This window comes from Syngnathus leptorhynchus, chromosome 10 (genome assembly GCF_054491065.1).
Source record: "Syngnathus leptorhynchus isolate UIUO chromosome 10, UIUO_Slep, whole genome shotgun sequence".
NCBI lineage: Eukaryota > Metazoa > Chordata > Actinopteri > Syngnathiformes > Syngnathidae > Syngnathus > Syngnathus leptorhynchus.
This window is the reverse complement of record NC_141204.1, coordinates 7,061,604-7,083,343: the sequence shown is the minus strand read 5'-3', so window position 1 is coordinate 7,083,343 and position 21,740 is coordinate 7,061,604. Positions and strand designations below refer to the sequence as shown.

The following is a 21,740-nucleotide window of genomic DNA, read 5'->3' as shown; positions in this document are numbered from 1 at the left end:
GAATGCACTGTATTAAAAAGTAAAAAGGGCATGTTAGTGCGGCAGACTTCCAAAAAAAAAATGAAACAGACGACTGCCCGGGGCCCCCACAGCCCTAGATTTGCTCGGTGGTGAACTGGTAATTTTTTGGGGGGCTGGGGAAGCGTAATTAGTTATGACTTTATTTGAGCTTATTCATCATATTCATGATCACAATTAATCAAGATGGTCAAAACAGTACTCTGGCTCTTGCCTCATATCCGGAGGGGTTGTCTACATTAATGTAATGATGCTGATGTGGCACCTATTATTGAGATCACTTCTCAGAACCAAATTATTGTTGGGTTAATGAGGCAGGGCCCATCATCTTTGGTCATGATGTCACATTGAGCTACTTAATTTGCCTGAATGAGATAAGAGTCCAGGCAATGATGCATAATGATAATTACATTGGCCTATTGGACCCGTTCCCAGTGATCCAAGCACCAGCTGGTTTCATGCTGCAATGCTTACAATAATGGTGGTATATAATAGTGATATTATTTGATATGATATGGACATCACAATAACATTGGACAAAAACCAGACACACTGTTTATAGTGTTATAGTATAATATATAATATTAATCTTCAGTGATAAATTCCCATTTTAAAATCAGAATCCTGACTTAAAAGTGGGAAATCTCACTTTAAAGTCAGAATTCTGAGGAAAAAGAGAAAGAATCCGGTCACCCCCTTTTTTTATTCTTCACTGGCCTTAATCCTCTTCCGTATATATATTATATTTATCAGTATCATATTTATCAAGATGCACAGCGATTTGCCCCCAGTCGCGGCCCGCACCGTCCCAACATGGCGGCCGAGGGAGGAGAGTGGGAGGAGCCGCCAGGAGTGGTGACGTAGGATTGGAATGAGGGAGTGAGTGTTCCGGGTCAGAATCGGAACGCGAGAGGAAATTAACTTCGGGAACTACGTGAAGACACAGCAATGGTTCTGTTTTCCCCCCACCCCACGGAGATGTAGCCCGGCTTCCATGCGGTAAAAGTGGCGGTGTTTCCCAACGGCGGTGGCGGAGCGGTGATCGGCGGGTGCCTTCAAACTAAGCAAATTGACGACAGACGGAGAGTGATTCCCATGTCGATCGCCACTTAACAAACACCACCTTGGACTTTACAGCTGGAGTTTTGCAGCGAACCACCTGTTAGCATTGTTTTGCCGGTATTTTTTTTTTTTTTCAACCCGGGACTGTCCCGTCACGGCAATCTGTTGCATTCCCCTAAGCAGGTCTGTTTGTTTCTCGTCTGGGTACGACATTCAGCCGCACCAACCCCCGTGATGTTTCACTGTATCCCCCTGTGGCGGTGCAACCGTCATGTGGAGATGATCGATAGACGCCACTGCTCGCTGCTCTTTGTGCCAGATGAGATTTACCGCTACGGACGCAGTTTGGAAGAACTTCTACTTGACGCCAACCAACTTCGAGACTTGCCCAAGGTAAGCGAGCGACGAGTAGCTTCCGTGCACCTTTCCCCACCCACTCGCTCATACGCACAAAAGGCCGCTTCGGTTCAGTGTTGAAGTTGTAAGTAGAGGTGACACGGATCAGCAGGCCGCTGAGCTGATCCATCCATCCCGTGAGAATGCACTGGGACCCGGGGACAATCATTACGCAAGATCAGCAAGGCAGGCAAACCCGTGAAGGTGGAAATTTCCTGCACAACACGCCGCTCCACGGGTTAACTGTCGGCCACATGCATTCTTGTGGCCTTCAAACGCAAAGTGTGCTGCTGTCAGACAGAAGTCAGACTTTTTTAACGTTTGTCTCGTTAAATGTAACACTCAATTATTTGTGCAAATTTTAAAAATAAAACTTGGGTTTGGGCATAAACTGTCATTTTGGCCTGTCACGTCTGTATTGCACATGTAAGCATTGATTGATCATAAATGTAACAAATGTGCAGTCATTTTATAGCCTTATTATTATTGAAAATACATTTGGTTAATTCTTCTCTGAAAATGTCACAGTCATGAGTCATGGCAAGAACATCTCCAGGAAGTATACTGTGGGCCTTTAGCTTGAGGTACAATCAGGAAGAGATGGCATATAAAGTGGGTCAAAGTAATTAAACTGTGATATCCTATCTATTTGCTGTTTCCCCCCTCCAAGGAAACAGAGAAAAATTTCTGTCGGAAATTCATTGAATTTAAGATGAACTCAACAAGATGACCTCTCTTTCAGTGCCCTGTGTGAAAGCCAAATACTGCACGTGACCCTGATTGACAACTTTGTGTGATAAAACAGAGGCTCAAGTGGCCAAATAGAAGGCAAGATTAACATTAGGCCCCCAAGATGGAAAACATAAATTTGCCCCCATTCCAACCCGGTCTTCTGGATTAAGTTGGCTACTTTCAGGATTTGCAACATTAGTCCCCTATTCAACATTATTATACATGCAATCTGAAATTCTGAAGTGGTTTCTGTCCGATAAGTTTCGTTTTGCTCATTTCCATTACTTCTGTCACTTTTGGCTGCCAAACCAGTTCTGCTGTATTGTTGACCCTGACAAGTGGAAACAGGATGAAGGCCACTTGGAATTGTTTCATAATATATTCTTTACAGCCTCATTCTAGTGGTAGGTGTTAAATAATACCATATACATAGTTGGGTTTAGGGTATGCCGATGATTTAGGCTTTGAAAAAGTCTCCAAGGAATTTGTAAAGTCCATCCATTTTCTATAGTTCCAGTCATTCAGTGAACAATTAATCCAATATCGCCTGGGTTGTATCTTCAAGTCAGAAGGCGTTATGCAGCTATGACTGCCCTTCCACCAAAGTAAACATTTTATTACAGCATACTGTGATTATTGCAAGTAATGCGACAATACTAGTTTGCAAATTCTTCTTTGCGTCTACCTTAAGTCGTGTACGTTAAACCCACAGGTTCATTTTCAATTCCTCTCGCGTCCATACAAAATCACTTGATTCGAGTAAAATTAACTTTTTACTGAGCCTTATAACTGATCCTTCTTATTTAATTGGCTAGGAGAATTCACCTGAATGTGAATGAAGTCCTGCATCGATGCCGGTCTTGCAGTGAGGAATATAATGCTACCCAGAAGCGTTGTCATGGTAACGGTCTGAGTGGCACATCCTGTTAGTTCACTTCTCATAGTTGTGGTCAAACTAATGAAAACTTAATCAACTATATCTACGCCCCTCTCCAAGACTATATTTATCTGAAAAGCACTTGTAGGCCATAATTATAATTATTGACATAAGAATGATGACATCTACTGACATGTTTTTCCTACTTCATTTTTTTTTTTTTTAAATCTATTTACTGTATGTAGAAAAGTCTATAAAGTTGTCAGCATTGTTACTTCTGTTGCCGGTCTGATCATACCAATAAAGGTGAGCATGTTTTCTTTGTAAATAATCATTGAGCTGAAAAGTACAATCCCGTGGTGCAGCACATGAACACAGATAAACTTTATTGCCAGTTTAAGTGTGAAGTACACGTTTCTTTTATTGCGTGCGAGGACGCTATTTGCAGGTGTGCTGTTCATACATTCACGTCACAATTCAGCAATGTGATGTGTCAAGTCCAGTTCGGCAGTATTCTATGCATGTTTAGTGTAATGATGGGGTTTCTTAGTAGCATGCCCACAAAGGGAAGCGGTTAATCAGGCTTGTTGGCATGTCACTAATGTCATCAATGCTTGCTGAGTGAACTCAAGAAATATAACTGGATGAACCCTCATATTAGCTCTCTATCCACTTCACTGCTTGCTGACTGGAATTTGCCTCTGAGGTGGATAAGTGGACATGGCTTGGCATTCACTTTTCACCCAAAGGACTTATGCTTTTCCTCAGATAAAATATTTACAAGCACATTTATAACCTTAAGTGCCGCACTGACCTCAAAATGTTTTATTTTGGGGTGGCACTTGTAATAATCCTTCCAAGCCATTGATTTAGTATAGACAAATACCAAAGTGAGAAACTCCCAAATACCTCTTTCGTGGAACTGCTCAAGAATGAGTACTACCTAAAGTATTTTAAGAAAGAATGAAGAACGTGAGGTTTGCCCAGTATTTAAAACGTCCCCTTTGCTTTGTTGAAATTGAGAAGGGGTGATTTGTTTTCGTTTCATCCGTTTTTGTGAAGCAACTCACTTGTGCAGTTCCATGCGTACATATTGCGAGCATATATCTGCATAATACAGTAGAGGGGAATTCCTCCTGGGCAAGTTTGGCCACTTGGCATCCATCTGACTAAAGACTCGGTATGTTATTTTGGACCAACTTCATACCTACATGATTATAGAGTGAACCATAACATAGCATTTGGTCAGCCATGTGATGTTAGAAGAGGCACATAAAGTCATGTCGTGGAGCCACTAGAACAAACAGAGTTGCGCCACTAATTATTTTGCCAGTTTATTATTATGTGATCTGCTTGAGTAATAGATTATCTTTATTTGCCTTCGCACTTGTGTTCAACACTTTGTCGGCCCTTCCCCTTGAACCAATACAATTTCAAACCTTGTTTTTGTATTAATACTTCAACAGAACAAAACTAAATAGACATGTCTGAGTAATAGTCCTACGTACATAATATATTATGAGATCCCAGAATTCACTCGAGAGTGTGTTAAAGGTTATTTACGATACGAGAGTGTGTTAAAGGTTGTTGCTGCAATACAGTATGGCGATGAAGCGTTGTTGTATCCCTCTGTATGGCTTACGGGGCTCTCGTCAGTCGAGCGTGGACAACCACGATGGCAGATTACCAGGAAATATACAAATTGCCTTGCTGCACTCCACTTCACTGTCTAATTGGCTTGAATAGCCATTTATCTCATATGCTGAACGTTCATTGACCTTATTTATGTTCTGTGCAACCATCTGCTGCTTGTCTCTCTCGCTCAAATCCAAACAGACAGTGCTGAAGGTGAAACTAACATTTTAATCATTGACTTCAACTCTTGACTCACCCTGTTGGGGTTTTTGTATTGCATGTGAGTTGTTTTTTTTTTTTTCCATTCGAGGGGCGTGGAGACAATTGATCAACAGGAATAACTGGTTTGAACTTGCAAACATGCACTTTTTTGTCAGCGTCGCTGTCAAACTGATTAGAGCGCCGCTATGAAACTTTTCTTTTTAAGATGCGTGTTTTGGTGACAAGAGTCTCAGTCGACTATTGTTTGCCTGGGATTGTTGTTTGACACAAATGAATGCTGTGAAAAGAATACATGTTCAATCAGTTAAAGTGCATATAAGAACAAGTCCTTGATGGGATTGCCAATTTGAGATTTGCAGCTTTGGGTGGATAAAATGTGATTTGTTTGTTTTATAGGTCCAAATACTCGGCGTGTCTGCTTGTACCCATGAAGGATTATGGGTTGTTTTAGTAACTGACTTAGATGTGCAGCAGTTTTAGGGTGGAGTCCAGACTTTGGTATTGTTGATGTTCTTCATCATACACTTTAGGACAACGCACAATTAAATTGTGTTCTGTGTCTGGCCTATACATTACTGTCAAGTGTTTTATTGAAAAGTACTTATTAATCTGTTCGCTCATTTGTAGTGTCACAAGTTCATCACAGCATGATAAAAACAATTGGAGACTTCTGTGCTAATACATCTTTTAAGTGCGGCAAGAATCTTTTTTGTCTGAATAAAGCCGCAGGTATCGGCGTTTTTTTTTTCCCCCTCTGAATTTTAATGTACGCCTGTTTATTATTATACCGGCTTCTAAATTTTATTATACCGGCTTCTAAATTTGCCACAGCCAGCCAGAAAAGTGCAGGTGGAACTGATAACTTTGGCTACGGATCATCTTAATGTGTGATGTTAATTTTGCATTACTGAAGCCAAATGGAATTCAGACCTAACTCTTCATATCTATTGCACATGTGTTTTACTTTCTTTGTTTAAAGAGAAGAGAGATTTGATTCGTTGATAGTTGACGTTTCTGCCATTTTGCAGTTCAGCTGTAATATTTTAAAATGTCATAGCGATTTAACTGAGACAAGGAGATTAGTCTTGCAAGCTCTTCTGATGATTGCAGTCATCTGCATTTAGTAGGCCACCCATCAAAAGATATTTCATTCATCTCCCGGGTAGAAAGATAAAGGTAAGACTAGATATCACCATCGCCCGTGAAACAAACTACTTGTGATATAATAAATGTCAATATATTTCCATGTAGATAGTCAAAAGTAATTCCACAGTCTTCTATCTCTTGATGGGTCAGCACTTGTTTCCCAAAGGTGGTGCCCCTCCATTAAAGGTCTGTAAAGACAAAGTGTTCACTTGGATGTCAAACGTAAAAACATTTGGGACTTCTTTCCAATATTTTAAGCATTAATCATTTTGGAAATATGAGTTATGATAGACCTTTTGAATTGTATTCATTTATATACAGGGAAATTGTCATTTTTAGTCACATCAACAAGGGAGAAAAAAAGATAAAAATATAACTTTCTAGGTCAAGTCAAGTCAAGTCAAGTCAAGTTTATTTGTATAGCCCTAAATCACAAGCAGTCTCAAAGGGCTAGGTAGAAATAATAACAAATATGGGGTTTTAATGATGTAATTTCTCACTGCTTGAGTCAGCACAATAAAAACGAGACCAAACTGTTTCCTTTGTCACACAGGCATGAGTGCTGCTTCTGGTGGGCCGTGTCAAGTATGTGCATGTATCATGTGCCTGCCAGTTGACTTGCGCTCAGTGCAAGTTGATTCTAGCTCTTAATTAGTTTCAGTCCTGTATATTTCTTTTCCTGGAGCATACTGTACAGTTTTGCGTTGAAAAGAAAAAAACACATTGCACAGCACAGAGGTTTACTTTTGTTTGGAGTTTGTCAGGTCCAGTCATAATAGATGAGTGGTGGATTGATACATGGAAACTTAGCAGGAGTTTGCATGAACGATAGAAAGTTGAATGGTTGCGTTCAATTTCATGAAAACTGGCTACACCGGTCATTTATAGCAGTTGTAGACTTCTTTCCCTTTCAATTTAACCCTACTCAGAGATTGCCACATCAAAAAATCCTTTCCCATCACCCTGTGTCCTCTGTTCTACCTCCAGCTATCTGCAAATCCTCCCTCACCATCTCAGTAATAAATCTGCTTTTTAGTCTTACTAAAGGCATCAGTTGTAAACATTGTTGCAAATCAACAAAGCGACCTTGCTGATGACGTCATGGCACTTTATCCATCAGTGCTTATCTTGTTCAGGGACACGGGAAGCTGTCGTCCAACCCAGGTCATCTTAACGCACAAAACACACAACACCCTGGACTGGGTGGCAGTTCAGTTGCTTCAGTGTTGGCTGGCTTTGGAAATTAATGGGTGGGGACTCAGATTGATGATTGATTTAAAAATGGAGCTACCGTGACTATTGGAAACATAATGTAAATGTAGCCTTGCTTGAATTAAGGTGTGTTTTTTTTTTGTGGCATTTGAACTGCATTTTGTCCGATGTCAAAATTTTCCATCCGTCAAAATGTACCAGTCTGCACGTTTTAATTCTCCCAGCATGTCATGCCATTATTCCGATTGTATTTTTAAAAAATTTTTCAAAATTCAATTATTTTCAGAATAACTTTCTTTCTCATATTTATACTTGTATTCAATGTGGCCCATGTACACAATTTGACATGACAAAGAAATATTTATTTATTTTGTTCATTTATTATTATTATTTTTTTTCCCCTTTCCAGCCATTTTTCCAGCTGGTGAAACTAAGAAAACTCAGCCTGAGTGACAATGAGATCCAAAGGATTCCTCCAGAAATAGCCAACTTCATGCAACTCGTAGAGCTGGATGTATCACGAAATGGTAATTACGTAAATTTGCTGTCTTGCTTGAAAGTTTTCATCTTTTTGAGTGCTTCTTTAGGCACCATCAATATCATCATCCTTTGCTCTTTTGTGCAGATATTATGGAAATCCCAGAGACCATTTCACAATGTAAAGCCCTCCAAGTGGCAGATTTCAGTGGGAATCCATTAACGAGGTAATTTGACAGTTATTTACAGAAAAAGGGAAATGAAAAACACATTATGTTATTGTCGGGGAACAAGGCGTGACCACGGCGAGCATTGTAACTGTTGTTAGATGTGCTGTAATGAAGATAATAACGACAACGCCTGACAAGTGCTAATGGTTTGGAAGAAATTGTAAGTAACACAATTAGAGGGGGAGAAAATATGTAAATAACAGTCCATTAGGAGACCAGAGCTAAAAGGTTGTATTGCCTCAGAAGAGATATCACTGGAACATGTACCAGAATAATGCTAACTATTTCATATTTTTTTGCATCATTCCTTGTTTTGTCAGGCTACCTGAAAGTTTTCCAGAGCTCCGGAATCTAACATGCCTTTCCATTAATGACATCTCATTGCAAGTCCTACCAGATAATATTGGAAAGTAAGTCACAGCACCAACACGTTATATTTGCCTTGACATAAGGCAATACATCTCAACATGAATTGTATATTCTTTCATGGATTCCACTTACTGCTGGTTCTTTTGAAATGAGGCATAAAAACACAAATGAAAAGCATCATCTGAAACCAGCCGAACTGAGCTCCCATCAAGTATGCTTCAGTCGAGCTTGATAATAATGGCAGTTGATCCCATTGGAATAAATTGCGTCCAAAAAAACAAAGAGCCAAAGAGAAAAAGGAAACCAAATTGATCTCTAATGCTTGCTGAGGTCAAGCTGGAGTTCAGATGCAATATAGAGACATCCTGCTTAATACTATGCAGTGCTATGTGTATTATTTGTCTGTGAATTTTAAAAGAAAGAATATAAAAAATGTAATACATAGAAATTGGATAGATGACCTCAGTGGCCTTTAGTATTAGAGTGTATGATGTATGTTGTTAATATTGTAAACTTCCACTCTGTAGCATTTGATCCAACTACCATGATATGATCTAAGATAAATAAAATTATTTAACTCTGCAAAGATAGATACTCAATTACTACTTCATATTTAATTGACTTGATTACACTGTAGGTTGAGATGTATAATGATTAATGTACATGGTATAATCAGCTTGTGATGAATTAAATATTGAAATCATTTTTAGGGTAAAATTAGCCATTCCTTTTTCATCCAATGACTCATCTTGAACATGCGCTTGTGCAGTCTGCAAGGATTACAGCCGTGAAATATAGCACATGGGGGTCAAATGATCCCCCCTGCACCTTGTTCCTCTGGTACAGCTTATGCGCCCATATGTCCCATATCTCGGCGCTTGCGTAATACTCGGAGTGGAGTACTGCTCATCTCCAAGACGCCAGGCTAAAGAAAACAGTAAGGGAAGATTACAACATCCGAAGAGGATAAATGGATGTTCTATGGGTTGGATGGCATCAGAGGAGTTTCGTCTGATGAAAAATGTCTCCGACTCAGACATGAAGACTTTGCTTGAATTATTGACGGCTTAAAACGCAATCACTTTGTCTGCGCAAAACAAGTCTCACCCACTTAATTAACATAGATTTCCGTTTCAGATGGACTTATTACAGACTTTTAGTCCCGTGAAGGGTGTCTAAAGTCTTGACTAAAAGGATAAGCTGATTGTTAGCCACAGAATTTGCTTGTAAAAGCAGGCCGTTTTGAAAAACACTTGAATGACGTAGAGAATTTTCCATGTGGTCACTCAAGGAACTATTCTACTCTCATAAAAGTACTTTCCAAACACTTCCATGCAATCTCTGGAAGGCAGCACCAAGATGAACTTTGTCTGGTGCGAGTGAAAGCTCGCCTTCATAAAAGTGTCCATTAATCAGGTACAAGACGTACATAAACATCACTCAAAGATAAACACTGTACTGTACTTCGCTCTTTTGATGGCCCATGAGACATTTTTGTTCAAGCCATTGGGTTGTTTAGGCTGCTGCCGTTTGCGATAAGATGGGACCGGCCTCTGTAATGTTTCCTGTTCCTTACATCAAGATGGCAAAGAGGTCTTTTATGGGTGTTTGCGGGTCGTCCCCTCTCTTTGTTTTAAAAGCACTCTTGAGTGTTTATGTCCATTTAAAAGTGTTACTCAAACATTGCCTTGTCATTGCAGCCTGTCCAATTTGGTATCACTAGAACTCAGAGAAAATCTCTTGACATTCCTCCCGGAGTGAGTATTCTAACCATTTGCTTGCCTTTGTTGCGGTGTTTTTTCCCCCCAAAGACTTCAACCTGTTCACTGTGGACTGTTTTTCTTTGTATCCACAGTTCACTCTCCTTGCTCCACAGATTGGAAGAACTCGACTTAGGAAATAATGAATTATATAGTTTGGTAAGTTTTTTTTTGTGGATTTTGGGAAAGCTGTTTTCCCTGACACGAAACTTTTCTCCATTTCCTTGCTGTCATCACACCAGAGTAGATTAGAATTCCTCAAGAACAGCTTCCCCCCTTGTCTTATCACGCAGATGGGAGGGGGACCATCTGCTTCCAGCTTTGGTTTGAGGGTGTAATCTTATGTGAGCGCTCAAAATCGTGTGAGTGCGATTTACTGGCACAAGAGCCAAAAGCCGGCTGCAGTGACGTGGCTGTTGTGTTATAATTTTGTCCGTGTGCTACAATCCACAGACAACTCCTTACGTTGTCCAAAATGCAAGATTAGAAATATTGTTTACATATTTTTGAGGAATGAATCAAATCCACATTACAATCGGATGATCATAAAATAATTGTATTCAATTGTGTTTTGTTTTGAGTGTATTCTTTTTCTCGCTCATTCCATTGTGACATTCTTTCCCCCCACACAGCCAGACACAATAGGCTGTCTTGTCAGTTTAAAGGATTTGTGGCTAGACGGAAACCAGTTGGCCGAAATACCTGCGGTAAGATCATCATGCAGTTTATGTCCGGTTCTTGACATTTTTACCTCTTTGTCTCTTATCCATTCACACATTTAAAAATGCTAAACAATCATATGAACTGTGTTTATTTGCATTTTACCAAAGTAGTGCATACTTTAAACATCATTTATTGTATTTTATTCATTTATTAAGGGTACAATTTGTCAAGTCAAAGTCTTCTTTAAATGGATTGTGTTTAATTTCCGTGGGTCCACTTTACCTGATACATTCAAAATAGATTTATGTAAATGAATGCTATGAGTTGTTGGGAGAGCCACTTTGAATCTTAAATGTGTCTATTATTTTTTTTTAAATGAAACCTCAGGAAATGGGGAACATGAAGAGCCTCTTGTGTTTGGATGTGTCTGAAAACAAACTGGAGCGACTTCCGTTGGAACTGGGAAGCCTGTTGGCACTCACGGACTTGCTGGTGTCCCAAAATCTCATTGACGCGCTACCAGAAAGCATTGGTAATGTTCCTCAAAGTTTAAATGTTCCCTATATTGTAAGACTTACATTTGCTCTTTTCCCACAGGAAAATTACGCAAGTTGTCCATTCTGAAAGCCGATCAGAATAGACTGTCGTACCTGCCAGAGAGTATTGGTGACTGTGAAAGTCTTACTGAACTTGTGCTCACAGAGAATCAGATACAGGTTTGTTTGGAACTCTCACTACTGTATTTAATGAAGTGGAATGAAAACACTGTACTTGGAGCTTTTAAAAAGAATTGCTTTCAGCGAAAGGCAGAAATGTCTATCTTGCATGGCTATTTTCGAATGTTTGTCTCTTTTGTCGCTGAATAAGTAGAGCGAAAGGTTATCTTTCTATAAACTGTCAGGCATTAATGCAATTGATTTACTCATTTAAAAAAAGAAAAAGGTGTGTGCTGGAAGATGCTGTACCCAGAAGGTGGTTGGATTATAAACATGTGTCATTGAATTGTCTGCTGCTCCTATAGATTTTACCAAGAAGCATAGGAAAATTGAAGCGGCTTTCCAACTTCAACTGTGACCGAAACCTGCTCACGTCATTGCCCAAAGAGGTTTGTCTTCAAATATAAACCACCAATGCATCTAACTAACTCATTGAGCACTATGTAAAAGTCTCGATTGCATCTGCACGTGATGGTTTTTCTTCTAGCAATGTCTGTTTAAGTGGAGGCTACTCTGATGCAAAACTAAGTCAGGGGCTCCTCTGGATGCCATACAATGGTCTTGTGTCTTAATGATGCGGAGCTTGGAGAAACATAATGGAACACTTGGCCTCTACAATGATGTCACTGTCATTGTTTTGTCAAAGAGGCAGTTACATGACATCAACGCTCACATTGTAACCACGGCGCACGGCGTTGATGTTGTACTTAGCCGAGCTACTTGACCAATCCACGGTCCACATGTATAGATCTCCTTGACGTTCCATTTTTCTCCCACAAGCTCTCAACTGAGCGATAGAATTTGGCACTGTGAGGTCTTTGCCAGAATATTTACCTTTTGACACTAATCTACACTGTTGAAGCATTTTACTCGCATTTAACCTTTTAACACATTGCACCCGCGTTTGAGCAGATTAATAGATTACTTGTCAGATTAGATGGCTCATCAAGTGGGAGCCTAATTGTTCCTAATTTTAGGTCGCACTGCAACATTACATCGACTTTTAACTGGACTAGAGTGCCATTGATATTTCTGGAACAAAGTGTTCCAGTGGCCTCCCAACAGATTTTCACCCGTGTTTCTTCGTGGGATTAAAAAGCAGCTTTTCCATTCCATTATTCTTAGTCTACAAACAGATACAATCTGGCGCTTTTACGCGCTGTTACACTTTGTTGATTTGGTTCCCAGGCTGCTGGTTGCATTCAATCCTATTGTTTTTGTTCCCCAGATCGGAGGCTGCAGTGGCCTGAATGTCTTCTGTGTGCGGGAGAATCGACTGACGAGGATACCGTCGGAGCTGTCGCAAGCAACTGAGCTGCACGTGCTCGATGTTTCTGGGAATAGGTCTGTTCCTTTCACCAGTAAAGTAGTGAAGGAGGATTAATCTTTCATTTCAGATGTTGCTCACAATTTTTGGTCATTACTAATTGTTATGGTAAATCACAAATAGGACTGATAGAGTACGCTTTGCCGCGTTGTGCTGTGTGTCTCCACCAGGCTTGCCCACTTACCCTTGTCTTTGACCACACTTCGCCTGAAGGCTTTATGGCTGTCAGAAAACCAGTCACAGCCACTCCTCACCTTTCAGACTGACAAGGACCCCGATTCGGGCGAGATGATTCTCACCTGCGTGCTGCTGCCCCAACAGCCCTTTGAGTCTGATAACAAAGGTACGTGCTGATTTATTGCTAAATTTGTCGGATAGGTTCACGGCTAGCCGCAGACCAAAAGTTTGAACTAAACATGACTGAACTGGACAATTAGTTAGTCTGTGAATGACCCTTGCTCATCCTTCAGATTAGCTGCAAAGGATATAGTGTGACCCCTGGTGTTCTTATTGGTTAATGACATCTTGAAGCGCCGCTGTTATTTTGTTCAAACACAAACATGGCGTGACTGTCAAGGAAAATATGCAAGTTTATTGTATCATTTAAAATATGGAACACATTTGATTCATTATATTAAAATATTGTTGAAACAAAGAATACAAATTTTCAATAGGATATTATTAGTATATACACATTTTCATTTTACTTTTATATTGCCACGACTATTATAAGAAAAGTTGCTTCTTATAACTCAATTTTTCCCATTGTTTGCCAACTCCTGACAAGTAAACTTCCCTCCCCAGTGACATTAGAGTGATCTTCCTCATCCTCCTCTCATCCTCCATGATCGCAAATGTATTAGATGCCCACTTCTTGCTCTTCTGTTCTGATCCTTCTCGGGAAAATCTGTTGATTATGAGTATAGCCTGTATAGGATCACAGTGCCTGAAGGAGATCACCCGGGCTGCCCCTTGAGGCTTTCCTCTGAGATGTTACTCAGAAATGCGGTAGATTGGACAGCTAAAGAGGCTTACAGCCAGCCACTGGCTTACTTCCATTATAAGCTCGCCTTCTCTGTATGAAGACACGCCTCACTGCTGGCTCTTTTGCCGTTGGATAAGCAGTTTAACGTGTTATTATACATCCTCGGGTTGAGTTTTTAATGAATTGTTTTCTCCTGAAACGGGGTGGGTTGTATTATTGTACGTCCGCGACTAAAATGGGATTTGAAACTGTGATCTGGCATTTTGACCACTGTCTCATGAATAATGAGAGCTTTTGTTTCATGAATTTGCAAAAACTCAACCAATGTGTATCGAGTAGAAAGTACTCCATTATTGGCCCACTCGCTTCGGTCTCAATGTCAGCATGAAATAAATGGTGGTGTTTCTCGTCAATAACCAACCGCAGGCTCTGATAATCTCGCCCGCTTCGGAGCTCTGGAGAGCCTGGTGAACGACATGGCAGATGACACGTGGGACAACAAAGCCATGAACAGGATCAGCGCCATTCACTTCCTGAATGATGATGAGGAGGAAGACGATGAAAAGGTGAGCGCCTTGAACGCAAGGCTATGACACTGTTGCCAGCATGGGCCAACAAAAACCCATTTACAGGATATCACATCAATCTGTTTGACACAGCCAACTACTCTCTGTTTATATGCAAATGAGTCCTTCAGTGCGCTGTCCTTCAACATGGTTGCAATAGACAGCTCTATTCACTGATTAAAAATGTAATACAAGCAAGAATAAAAGGCTTTAAAAGAGGATTAGGGCAAAAAAGTAAAATTAAGAGAATAAAGTCGTAATATCACAAGGACAAGAAGTTTAAACGTCACTTAAAAGGAAGTTCATCACTTCAAGAGTTCAGTAAATCTTCCGGGTCAGAAAAAAAATGACATTAAATCAATATTTCAAACTTTGAAATGTATCTGCATTAAGATTACATTTTTATAATAATACACCTTTATTATGGTCATATTGTTCATAAAATATATTCTTGTATATGAAGCTTTAGTCATGATAATGTCTTACTAATAAAAAAACAACGGATACACCAGATGTCAAAACATGTCAGCTTTAATAGAGTTGCACTATAAATATATATAAGAGAGAGTTCAACTGAAACGGGAGACAATCTTTTTCTTATTTGTTTCTAAAATGAATTCCTGTTTCCACAACTACTGTCACACAAACATACTCCAGATTGTCTTCTCTTATGACATTAAATACTGTTTATCATCTCTACTTGTTGCTCAGGGAGAAGATTTAGCTGTAAAAAGCAATAATATCCTCAAGAGTCAACACAAACATAAGCCAGTAATCCATCATTTCACTATTATTATTATTATTATTATTTTTTAAAAACAAACCAGTTATTCATATTCGATTGTGCTACAGTATATGCAGATGAAAGTGGTTAGAGGCAAACTGGCTTTTACGCTGGTCTCTGTGGCAGCGTCAGCAGCACTTATGTCGGCCACAAGCGCTGCACATGCACCATTAACACAAGTTTGCGTGGTACTCCCAGGGAACGCTACTGCGCCGCGCCACTCCCCACCCGGGCGAGCTGAAAACAATGAAGAAAGCAGCAGAGAACCTCCGCAATGACCTGAACGCCGCCAAAGGCCTGGACTCCAACAAGAACGAGGTCAATAACGCGGCAGACAATCTGACCACGTCTGTGTGACCTATACTTTTTGATTTGTGTTTTTACCTCCCTGATGTGTCTTACCAATTTGCCCCGCACAATCCAGCAACTTTTTTTTCTCCCCCCCCCCCCCATCTTTCCTTTAAACTGACAAACCCTGCTGTGGCCTTCCCATCCTGTGATTGAACCCTGGAACGCCCGTAAAGCTTGGTGCTCCCTCAGGGCTGCTGTGCCTTCCTGTTTCTAATTCACATCCACAGCAATAATGCTAATATGAATATGTTTTTAAATGCCTTCTAAATGAAAAAAAAAAAGACACTAGGTAGTTGCACTATTATTTTAAATCTCTATAATACAGTCAAAGCGTTTTAAATGTGTTATGTATTTGTTCTATATCTATTTTTATTTTTTAAACACTGGGTGATTATTTTTTTTCCATTCTGGGCATATATAAAAACAGGTTTTGGATCTACTGATTACAGATTGTTGTATAGTCTCATGTGAATACTTTTATACTTTTCGTGGCAGCTCCGATGTAAATAGATATGTATAGCAAATTTATTTTTTGTTTTTTAATTTCTTTCTTTCCTTCTTGAACTTGGTACTTTTTTGTTCTTTAAAAATCAAAAGGAAACAAACAAAATCTCATTCACTCATGTCTTATTCAGTCCATTTAGATGTCATTAAGTACGACTGCCTTGAAGCCTTTTTTTGAGCATCTGTTTAAATGACTGCACTTCAGTTCAACAACGACAAAATGCAATTCACTGCTTTGTAATGTTTCTCCAAATAGCTGCCAAAATTCAGCTGTTCTTTTTTTTTCAAGACTATTATTCAGAATAAACAGTGAAGGGTTGATAGGTCTGATGTTCGCACCAGAACAAAACAAAAATGACATCCTTTAGAAATGCAGTTAGAGAAATTCCAGCGTAATGCACAACCTCTCTCAATCTCTCTCTTTTTTTTTTTATAAGACACATAGTGTATGATTTGTGGACCAGGTTCATAAAGAGTTGTTTTATTTGTTTTTAATTATTTCCTGATCAAACTGCACAAATTCAGATCTTAGAGATTTTTCAACCTTGAGATCTGAAGGACTTTTAACCACTGATCAATAAAATAAGTGCAACACTAAATGTTGTGTTTCTAATTACTTTGACTTTCATCATGCAATACTTTAAGATTAATATATATTTCATTTAAAAAGTTACACAATCTAATATAATTGAAAAGAAGTGAAGGGTGTGTGTCCCACCCCTCCCAAATATTACATTATTTTAAAAGCAATTATTTTAAAATGATGTCAAATTTTCAGGGACACCCTGTGCATCAATAAAGAATAGTGTCTTGATTATTTCCTGCCTGTTTTTTGCTTGCTCATGCTTTTGGAATGCTCCGCTTGTCCACCCTGCATGTTCCAACACTTGCATGTTTTGACTTAAATAGACAATGAACGTCTTTACTCTGTTTATACAAATCAGTTTTATTCCTTCATCATATTCAGGATGCAAATATGTTCAGTTGTATTTTTATTCGACATCTGATTTTAATGACAGGACTTTTTTACACCCTGTTTATATTAATGTAACTGCTTGATTAGAGGGACTCAAAAGTGATTGGACCAGTCCAACAGTGGGGTGCCTTTGTGTGCAAGTGTGCAGGTCGAGTCAAGTAACATATTTGGGTGCTCTAACTGCGAATCGTAGCCAGATCAAGTTGATTCTTTAAGGGCTTCTATTTCTTTTCTTGCTAGCTCTCATTCTAACTAACTTTAACCTCTTAAAAAAACTAAACTAAACCTGGGCCTTTTTAAATATCCAGCTGTACAAGGTAGATAAAAGATAATTATGAATATGCAATATTTATTATTTATTAATATTTATTGGAAATCCTCATGCCCCATCTCGGGTGTGTTATTTTTTAGAAAAAAAAGTCCCACTTATACGTATGGTCCGCTGGGACTGTACCTGATGCCCACTAGCACTATGATGGTACTGCCTGCGCTAAATCACTTCCAATTTAACCCCAACCCAACTTTAACCTTAAACCAACATCTTAATCCAGGGGTCACGAACATGCACCCCAAAGCTATTTGGATAATATGAAAGAGAGTGAGAAACCTTGACCTTCTGATGGCATCAATCAAAGTAAAACATCAATTGAGTGTTGTCAATGTGGTTTAACTGTCACTTGTCAGCAGGGTTCTTGCAAGGAGCAATCAGCATGGATCAAGTGTCCTTCATTGACTCCTCATCACCATCTGCAAAATGAGCATGAGAATCACTTAAACGTTTTAAATTAACCATCTGACATCATTATCACATTTTAGCAGCAGGTGGCATCTTCCAATCCACCCCAGGAGAGTACAACCCATCAAACGGCGGGCCAGTCCATCGGGACCACCTGCCAAAACTGGGCCCTTCCAACCATTGACAAAGTAGCAAAAGCATGTCTGCACGGGGGCGTCCACTTTCTACCGGGCAATGATGGTGTGTGTGGTCGCCGTTCAAAGAAAACAGCTAAGGTGTGTTTATTTTAACAACGGGTTTGCACACATTATAAAATGTTGGAGACCTCTGCAGGTAATAACCGTCTTCCTCCACTCTATATTTTTTTCTATTCTGTATGTGATCCCACACTTGCACACACACTTTTGAGATCACTCATTGCTTTGCTGTCACCACAAAATGCATTTATTGTCACAAGTCTTGTCATTCCTTATCAGCAGGATACCGCTAGGCAGCTGACATCGAGCGATAGCTTCCCACATCGATTTCGCCACCAGAGAAGTGGCACTCAAGACGGACGGAAATTTCAGCCGCAAGGACCTCGTAATGGCTTATGCCGTCTCCATGGAGACCCTGCCCACAGTTCAAAGCTCCCCTCCATCAGCAGGCATCTGAAGCCTGCTTTGCAGAAACATCCTCATGATTTGCTCAACTCGCAAATTCCATTAGGGGTACCTACACTTTTGCTCACAGTCTGATATAGTTTATCACAGGGAAGAAAATTGATGGAGGAAAAAGGCTGCTTCTAGTTTCCATCGGGTTAATTTGCCCTGCTTTACTGCTTGAAAGTGACTATCAAGATTATATGTATATATACTTTTTTCTTTCTTTCTATGATTATCATTTATATGGCTGTCTGATTAGTTACAGATCAAAGTATCTGGTCAGAGGGACGGGCTAGGTATAAGCATCGCTGGTGGCAAAGGTTCCTTGCCTTACAAAGACCATGACGAGGTAAGCAAACAACAATGAAGTCTTTTAATTTCCTGCAACATATTTGGTTTTCAACCCCCACCACCACCACCAGCCCCCACCTCAGTATGAGTCTGACTCATGTTTACCTTGAACAAATCAATTTTCTGGAAGGTTACTGGTAAAGACTGATCTCAGATGTCACTCAAGTGTGATTATTGCCTTTCAGGGTATTTTTATTTCTAGAGTCACAAAAGGGGGGCCTTCAGAAAAAGCAGGAGTACATGTTGGAGACAGATTACTCAAGGTATTGTTATTATTCTTGCCAGCTCCTCTTTGTTATTGCTACTTTTATCAAACTTATATTAAATTATAATCATTTTTTTTTTAATCTGTGTTAATTACTTTCTGCAACATTTCCATGTGCCTCTGGACAAATGCTAATTTAGTTCCCCCTTTTGCACAATAGGGGTCACTAAAGTACAGACAATTGTCATTCAACTGCTGCAGCCTCCATCGATGACCAAGTCAATAAATAAGTGAAATGACTTCACTGACGTTTGACATCTCATGTCACCCTTCAGGTCAACAACCTCAGTATGCAGGGAGCCACCCACTTGGAGGCTGTGCGAGCCCTGAGGAATGCCGGGAGCTGCATTAACATGAAAGTGCTACGGGAAGGATTGCAAGTGAGACGGCAGGTGACAAATAACACCTGTGATGCTGAGGATGCTGCGAGACGGAGGCCGTGCAGCCACGACGACGCCAAAGGCCACAGGAGCACGTTGCAGAAGCCTGAAGACAGGGAGGATTGTTTGCCCAAGAAAATGGATGTGGCGGTGTGCAACGGCAATGGCATTGTGGGTTGTGAAACAACTGAATGCATTTCTATCCCATTAGTATTTCTTAGACTGTCTCATTGATATGATACCCTCAATAACAACCTCATAACCAATTTCTCATCCATTTTTCTTCCTGTTTCTTTCAGAGTGATTTCAAGGGTGACTTGAGGAGGTGTCAGTTGGAAGCAGAGGCCTTGACTGAAGGAAATGATTTGCATTCAGACAAAAACACAATGAAAGTAAGAATTTTCTTAAATTGCCATTTTCATCACCATTTTAAACACTTCCCAGATATTTAGGTAACATGTCATGTATATAGAATGAGTGTGTGCGAGTGTGTGAGTTTTCTCTGGACAGTCTGGTGTGTTTGTATGCACGCACGCACGCACGCATGCACGAACACACACACACACACACACACACACACACACACACACACACACACACACATTCAAACACAATGGATTGACATACATAGGTCGTTCACTTAAATAATCTTGGTGGTAATTGATAATTTCACACTTGGTGGCCAGTCACTCCACTTATTTTTATGCCGTACAAGCAATTTAAAAGTCAATTTCCCATTACATGTCCTCTTGAAGTTTAGAATTGTATATTGTCATGTAAATGCCACAAGACGTTGGACAAGAAAAACTGCAGTTTGAGGGAAAATTTTGACAAGTGCTACTTTTGCTTTCCCTTTCCATAAATCATCATTGTCATTACTTTTTTCATATTTGTCTTACTGATGTCCTTGTGCAAAGATGCACACAAAGATGATCAAGAATGAATAACAAAAGAATGAAAGTAGCATGGGGAAAGACTGGACACTTTGTTTGGATTCGGAACTCTTCAACAATTCTTCAAGTTTTATGGAGAGTTGATTGTCTGTAGATTTGAGCAACTTTTCATCTTCAAATTGTGCCTTTTCTTTTTTTTCCTGAGGTGGAACCATTACACAATGTCCATCTTTAGAAATAATAATAATGATAATAATAATAATAGAGTTAGAATGAATTTGAATTTCTCTAATCCACCACATAGAGTCAAAAGTAAATATGCAGGCTCACATACAGTTTACATCCCTAATTTATATAAGGGTCAATGTCCTTTAGTTTTACCTCTACCAGATGTTCTTTGTAGCCATCAACAAGCAGCAGGCAAGATAGTAAACTGCAAATAAGTTTTATGAGGGTGGCATTAAAATATGAAACAGATTGACTAAATTTGCATCATTTGTTCGTGAAAATATTTCCATCCTAAATTTGGTACCTGTCAATTCTTTGTCAGATTCCGCGGATCATTCTCACTCATCCCTCCACATCTGATGAAGACGTGGACCTCTTGCCACAAGCTCTCAGCAAAGAGGAGCAGCATGACGCAGGCATTCCTGAGAATAGTGTCCCTTTGCAATGTTTTGACAGTGTATTTTATCCGCCTTGAGTGCACAGAGACTTTAAACCACAGAGAGGACACTAGAAAATGTTTGCTCCAACTGTATTATTATTTTGCTCCAATTGTATTATTATTATTTTTTATTTCTATTGTTGATACTAGTCATTAAATTAAAATACTTGATCTCCCACCATAAAGTCGAAACATTGAACATTATTTTTCCCCATATTATACAGTTGATGTCAACTTTCCAGCTGTGATTACAAATTTTAAAATAACAAACTACTCTACAAAGACGCCAATATTGTAAAGAAACCTATGACGTTAAAATGCAAGTAACAAACTATATGGAAAAATATTACATTTGCCCAACTCTGTTTGTGAGTAAAACATTTTGCAAGGCTAGATATTAAATGGACCAATTTTGCAAGGATAGATACTAAATAGACCAATTTTTTAAACGTTATCTGCAGTAAACAACTGCTCTGTGTGTCCAATATCCCCTACTCGGGGTCTAAAAGGTGTCCACTTAATTCAGAACCAATCACCTCTCTACACTGCTGTAGGCTGTTTTCACTTAGGCTCACTTTTGTCCCAAGTGGAGCCATGGCCTAGCACCTTATTACTTTTGGTGGATAGTGCGGGAATTGGTAGACTGCAGCGCCAAGTAGTCAGGAGTCTAAGTATAGTTCCGTGCAGGCAAAAACAAAAGCAAACCTCGATGAGGTAGAAGACAGAATAGAAAGTAGGAAACTAAAAGCACTGAGACTAAAGAGGAGACATTGGTGGGTAGAACAAAAGGAGGCAA

At 39.6% G+C, this 21,740-nt stretch overlaps 2 protein-coding genes across 4 annotated transcripts; both read left to right on the top strand.

Annotated features, from left to right (window-relative positions):
- Positions 1-857: 857 nt before the first annotated feature.
- LOC147050163 (leucine-rich repeat-containing protein 1-like) lies at positions 858-16,552 on the top strand. Of its 3 annotated transcripts, none has more exons than XM_085922382.1 (15): positions 858-1,179; positions 1,298-1,473; positions 7,710-7,827; positions 7,926-8,004; positions 8,328-8,417; positions 10,077-10,133; positions 10,232-10,295; positions 10,769-10,843; positions 11,187-11,331; positions 11,397-11,515; positions 11,821-11,904; positions 12,744-12,859; positions 13,013-13,185; positions 14,254-14,393; positions 15,376-16,552. In XM_085922382.1, exons 2-15 carry the CDS (start codon positions 1,315-1,317, stop codon positions 15,532-15,534), a joined length of 1,578 nt encoding a protein of 525 aa, XP_085778508.1. In that variant the 5' UTR covers positions 858-1,179; positions 1,298-1,314; the 3' UTR covers positions 15,535-16,552. The 3 variants fall into 3 exon arrangements, with proteins under 3 accessions (XP_085778508.1, XP_085778507.1, XP_085778506.1); XM_085922381.1 differs by having other exon boundaries at positions 858-1,197; XM_085922380.1 differs by having other exon boundaries at positions 860-1,473.
- A 928-nt stretch (positions 16,553-17,480) lies between these two features.
- LOC147050162 (uncharacterized) lies at positions 17,481-20,980 on the top strand. The gene is made up of 8 exons (XM_085922583.1): positions 17,481-17,486; positions 17,825-18,019; positions 18,224-18,454; positions 18,648-18,737; positions 18,925-19,002; positions 19,280-19,555; positions 19,684-19,776; positions 20,828-20,980. Exons 1-8 carry the CDS (start codon positions 17,481-17,483, stop codon positions 20,978-20,980), a joined length of 1,122 nt encoding a protein of 373 aa, XP_085778709.1.
- Positions 20,981-21,740: the final 760 nt, after the last annotated feature.